This window comes from Vigna umbellata, chromosome 6, assembly GCF_029865625.1.
Source record: "Vigna umbellata cultivar VRB3 chromosome 6, Vumbellata_1.0, whole genome shotgun sequence".
Lineage (NCBI taxonomy): Eukaryota > Viridiplantae > Streptophyta > Magnoliopsida > Fabales > Fabaceae > Vigna > Vigna umbellata.
Genome location: NC_142170.1, coordinates 2,269,452 through 2,275,640, shown reverse-complemented (window position 1 = coordinate 2,275,640; position 6,189 = coordinate 2,269,452). Strand labels below are relative to the sequence as shown.

General features: G+C 33.2%; 1 protein-coding gene across 1 annotated transcript; it reads left to right on the top strand.

The window, feature by feature from the left end:
- Positions 1 to 4,442: 4,442 nt before the first annotated feature.
- LOC148196567 (uncharacterized) lies at positions 4,443 to 5,836 on the top strand. Its single transcript, XM_088092880.1, has 2 exons — positions 4,443 to 5,186; positions 5,795 to 5,836. The coding sequence occupies exons 1-2, from the start codon at positions 4,443 to 4,445 to the stop codon at positions 5,834 to 5,836; spliced, it is 786 nt and encodes a 261-aa protein (XP_087949006.1).
- The last annotated feature ends 353 nt before the right edge of the window (positions 5,837 to 6,189 follow it).

Sequence of the window (6,189 nt, the reverse complement as noted above, 5' to 3'; positions counted from 1 at the left end):
TATTATTTGGTCCATAGTTTTGGGTTTTTTGTTCAAAGTCGTCGTACCGTTTATAAAAGTTCAGTAAGACCTCATATTTCATTAAAAACGGTTCAAAATGATCATTTTGGCTTACAACATTCAAAACATAACGGTGTAGTTGACCATCTGGCCAAACTTGAATGAAGTGTCCAGTTTTGTAATACGTGGCATGTTGAGGTCAATTAAGATGTAAATTTAAAAAATAAAAATTAATGACACGGAAAAAGTTTAATATAGGCTTAAATGAAATCGTGTTATTGTCGTGTGCCATGACTTAATGATGTGTGTCCATCATCTACATTTTCTTCACCTTCATCATCACCATAAACCTTCATTCTTTTAACACAGACATTAGCACATCTGACCTGTACAAATAGAAAAACAACAACTCATTACCCCTTTCTTCGTCCCGAACCCACAATCAACACACCATTCTAGCACCATCATTTTTCAAGTTCAACACATACACAATAACACTCTCGAAACCCACACAGTCATCATCCAAAATGTCCATTCTCTTTCCCTTTCTCCTCTGTCCATTCACACATAGAGAATACAAAAATTAAAGGGGAGTCACCATTCCACCACCACCAAACACAAAGCAATTAAAAACAGGGAGTAAGGTAAGGAGAAATCCCAAATTGCAAGATAGTGAACACCAAAACCTAAAATGCGAAATCAACCAAAGAAAAGGAGACCTAATTCACAAACAAAGAAAAGAACCCTAAAACATAAAAATCAACCTTGATTCAAAACCCTAATATGAAATTCTTAAAATTTTTAAGATCTGAAACACAAGAAAATGAAACCCCAAAACGCTCTCGAATCGGAACGAAAAGGGAGGAGAAACCCTATGCTGTGTCTTCAAGTTGGATATTTAAACAACACTGACCTGACCTATGTTGCCTTTTCAAGGAATTACTAAGCCACTTTCAATTGAAGACCACTTTCACCAAATTGTTCAACCTAGAATCGCAATAAGATTCTTAGATATGGGTAATTTGATTTAACCCTCAGTTAAACCTTGCTCACGTCATTCTATTTTTCTTTTAATTTACACCTTCAAATATATCACACGTGCCATGTATTGCAAAAACTATACACATCATTCAGTTTTGTCCACGGAGGCAATTGCACCGTTATGTTGTTAACGTCGTAAGCCAAAAGAACCATTTTTAACCATTTTTAACGAAATATGGGGTCTTACTGAAGTTTTTTAAAAGGTAGAACAACTTTAAACAAAAAGCCCAAAACAAGGGACCAAATGATGTATTAAACCTATGGAAATCTATATTAAACAAAATGAGAGAAAAGAAGAGAAAATTGAGCTTTTATCTGGGAGGTTGCGCGTCTTTTGTTGTCCTATGAACTATATCATTATTTTATCTATCTTCTTTTAAGGTTCTTAAAATAATGGTGAGAGAGTTAAATAAGTTACAATGTAGCTATGTAGGAGAAGGTTGTCAAGAGAAGAGAGGAGGAAGACGTCGAGGGAATAGTGATAGAAAACCTACAATCCTACAAAAAAAAAGTGTATTAGAAGTGAAGGAATTGCATTTGTTTAATAAGACTTTATTAGGTAAATGAAAGGGGTTCTATTGCAACAACAAAGTCCATTTTGGGAAAGATTCTAATATTAAATATAACAATGAAATATGATTTGTTTGGATATACATAGAAGAAGAGAAGCAGAGTAATTATCAAAAATACAAAACAAATTTATTACAACTCAAAACTTCTCGTACATTTATAAAAAAAAAATTATTACAACTCAATACTTTTAAATCTTTTACTTCTTCTTGTTTGGTGAAAACATTTCTAACTTTGATTGAGTATTATTATAATATATCAATTCTAGTTTTTCTTCATTTGCTAGATCTCTCAAATACTGAAATTTTGTATCAATATGTTTATTTTTTTTATCATGAAAATGTTATTTAAAAACTTTATTGCAGAGTTATTGTCAATGAACAACTTCATTCCTATATCATGCTTTATCTTTAACTCAATCAACAATTCGTCTAGCCATGCAACTTGATGTGTACAAATGTCAAGTTGTTTCTTCTTTGAGCTCCATGAGTCAGAGGCTCCTTCTACAAAGAACATAAAACTTGTAGTGCTCTTGCAATCATCCTTATCACCTTCCCATTTTGCATTTGTGGCCCAATAACTCAATTTTTATTTTTTGAGTTGAAGTGTTGCTCTATAGAAACATAGTACCATTTGTCATGGTGGCTTTAATATGTCATAATATAACTCCTATGAAAAATTTTATACAATTGTGAATTCAAAGATATTGTAAAGAACCAATAATTTTCTTATACTTAGTTTCATCATCCTACTTATCAGTTTTGTCTTTCTCTAGCATTAAATCAACCGCAATCGGACAAGTTATTAATTTAAAATTAAGCATATTCAATCTCTTTAAGACCCCAATAACATATATCTTTTGGTACATCATTACTCATACACTCCAAATTCACAAACATACTTTAAAAATCCAAGCTAAAACATAAACACATCAAATCTTAGAGTTGTTAACACTTCGGCAAGTGTACCGAATCGTATCAAGTAAAAAATAAATGCTAAGACCAAGTATCGTTTCCCTAGAGCCTCACAGCCTAGACATTCATGTGGTTTCTTGATTAATTAAGACTTGTAAACAAAATCATGGTGTTTATAATGCAGAAAAAAAATATGAATGCAAGTGTTGATCAATTGACTTGAAGAATGCACAGGTGATTGATATAAAATATGGAATGATTATGTTGTTGGGGTTTCCGACTCATCCTATCCACTCTCATGTATTCATGAATTGATCTTTCTTCATTAATGTTAATGTCACTTTCTAATTTACCTTAAACCCGATGTCTCGGTGAAGAAAGCCTACTCCTAATCACTAGTTTACAATGTCTTGTCTCCCTAGCAATTATTCATTCATTACATTCGCACAGAAGCTTAAAGGCAACCAATCCTCCTATCCCTATGTCTAGGTAATATTGCTTTTGGGAGAATTTCCCCAGTTCTAGATTTTCCCATATGTGTCCATATTGAAAAAATCAATAATCATGCAATTGAACGAGTTAAACAAAGCTTTCATTAAGTGTAGAGGAAAACCCTAACAATAAATGAAGTAAATCATTTATAATATAAATCAATTCAATACATGAGAGTTTCAAAGGATTACATCGTTTCCCCAACAACAATGGAGGTTTAGTTCACCGTAGACATGATGAAACTAGATGAAAATATGGAGAAGAATGAAAGATAAAACCCTAAAAGTTGAAGATTGGAGCTTCCGCATCCAAAATCTGCCTCCGACGGGTGAAAGGAGTATATTTTCGCCTCTTTCTGTCAAAAGATTTGAACCCTCGTACGTCTAAAACCTTACATAGTTTATAAAAATAACAAGAAACAAGTCCAACCCCATTGTTACCAATAAGGAGTATTGGTAAATCTTGAAGAAATTTGTTTTGATGATGCTACAAGAAGTTTTAGTTGCAGAAGATATTAGAATTAGTTAAAAGCAATTTGTAGAAATTAAATGTAGTAGGAAATTCTTGTAAACCTTGTAAACTTGCATTTTTAACTACAATAATCGATTATGATTAAGCAATAATCGATTATCACAAGTCATACTTGAATAATCGATTATCACTTCATATAATCGATTATCACATTTTTGAAAACCTATAACGGACTTGAATAATCGATTATCACTTACAATAATCGATTATTCATGGCAGTTGGGAGCTGACCTTTGGCACTCAGTGTACTTGGCTATATATTTTGTTTTGGAGAAATTAGAAAGCAACGTTTTTTGAACTGAGAAAGCTTAGAACACTGTGTGTCAGAGGAACGTTCTCAGAAAGCTTTTTGTTCATTGTTCCCTTGCTTGGTCTTGTGAAAGGAGAGGCTGGCGTATCGTGTGTCGATAGTCGGAGCAGACTCTCTTCAAGTTAGCAAGGTGCTCTGCCTGGTCTTGTGAAAGGAGAAGCTTGTGAATCGTTGGTCGATTGCTGAAGCGGTTCTCTTCAAGTTGGTAGAGTGGTTCTTTTCATTTTATTCTTGTTCATTATCTTGTAATCTGTTAAACAATTTTTTAGTGAAAAAGGTTAATCACTATTTATAGTGATTAACGACTGGACGTAGAATCTTTTGATTCGAACCAGGATAAAAATTCTGTGTTGATCTTCTTATTCCCTACACTCATTTTATTTTACGTATATCAACTGTTTGATTAATTTTCTGAAAGAAAATTATTTTTACTAAAAGGACCAAATTAAGTTTAATTGTGATCGAATACGCTTTCCACTCTTTGTGTGTTAATTCCGCTGCGCTATACTCTTCGAAAAATACCCCCTCCGATACCATCAATTGGTATTAGAGCTTGCTTTGATAGTTTTTCAAAATTTGCGAAAATGGCTGGTCACAATCAAAACCATGTATATGCTGAGGGTGCTTCCATTAACAGACCTCCATTGTTTACTGGTGATAACTATGCTTTTTGGAAAGTTAGAATGGAGATTTTTATGGGGTCTGTTGATAGAGGTATCTGTGAAGCTGTACAAAATGGCCCTTATATTCTTATGAATACTGTTGATGGTGTAGAGACTGAAAAACCTTATTTTAACTGGACTGTTGAGGAAAATAGACGAGCCCAATTTGATATTAAGGCTCGGAATATAATTTTATCTGCACTAACCATTGATGATTTTTTCAAAGTATCTGTTTATAAAAGTGCTCAGGAAATGTGGAAATTTTTAAGAGTCACTCATGATGAAGTATTGAATGTGGCTAAGTTGACTTGTTCGAACTCATGGTCTACATCAAACTCCTCAAGCTCAAGCGATTCTAATGAGCAAGAAAATCTATGCTTGATGGCCAACGATAAATCATCTGAAAGCAAAATCTTGAAGGAAAAGAAGGACTATCAAGGTTCCTCTTCAAGCTTCAAATGTTATGGATGTGGTGAAAGAGGCCATGTGAAAGCTTATTGTTCAAGCAACAAAAGAAGTAAAGAAAGAAAAGAAAAGAAAATTCACAAGAAGAAGAAGGTTCACATTGCTTGGGAGGATAATGCATCAACCACCTCTAGTTCAAGTGATTCTGTTGAAGAAGTAAACTTATGTTTGACAGCTAATTTTGATGATGCTGGAAGCCAAGTAAGTAATTCTAGCTATGAATCTAGTGAATTTGATGTACAAAAGGCTTTTCTTGAATTGCTTGATGAATCTGAGAAATTGAATGCTGCTCATACAATTTTGAAAAAAGAATTTAAACAATTGCAAATTAAATATGAGAAAGCATTAGATGAGGAAGTAAGTTTGAGAAATAAAATTTGCAAGTTGGAAATGAAAGAGTCTTCAAATGTTGAACATCCTGTTGAATGTCTTTCATGTAAGAGTCATATGCTTAATATTGATATTCTTGAAAATCTTCTTGAAGTTGCAACTGGAAACAATAATGTTGAAATGCCTATAACTGTTAGAAAGGTTTATAAAAACAAAAGTGTTTTTAAAAGTAAGAACAAAATTAAAAGAACCCGTAGGGTATGGGTTGAAAAAGGAACTGTGTCTTATAGAAACCCAAATGTTGTCACATGCATTTATTGTATGAAAAAGGGGCACACTTCTAACAAATGTAGAATTAAACATTTTGATGTTCCAAATGAAAAATATGCTTGGATTCCTGTTATAAAGTAAATTGTCTCTAACCTCAAAGGACCCAAATGAGATTATGGGGACCAAAACTCTATTGTTTTGCTTTGCAGGTTAATTTTTCAAAAGGAAAAGAAGACTCTATGGTATCCTGATAGAACCCAAGAACATAAAGGAAGCTCTTCAAGATGATAAGTGGTGCGTTGCTATGCAAGAAGAGCTAAACCAATTTGAAAGGAATGAAGTCTGGGAACTTATTCCAAAGCAAGATAATTATCAAGTCATAGAAATCAAATGGATATTCAGGAATAAGCTTGATGAGGATGGAAATATCACAAAGAACAAAGCAAGGCTAGTTGCAAAGGGCTACTGTCAAGAGGAAGGTATAGACTATGATGAATCATATGCACCTGTGGCCAGGTTAGAAGCAATTAGATTGTTGCTTGCATATACATCTTTGATGAAATTTAAACTGTACCAAATGGATGTGAAAAGTACGTTTTTAAAT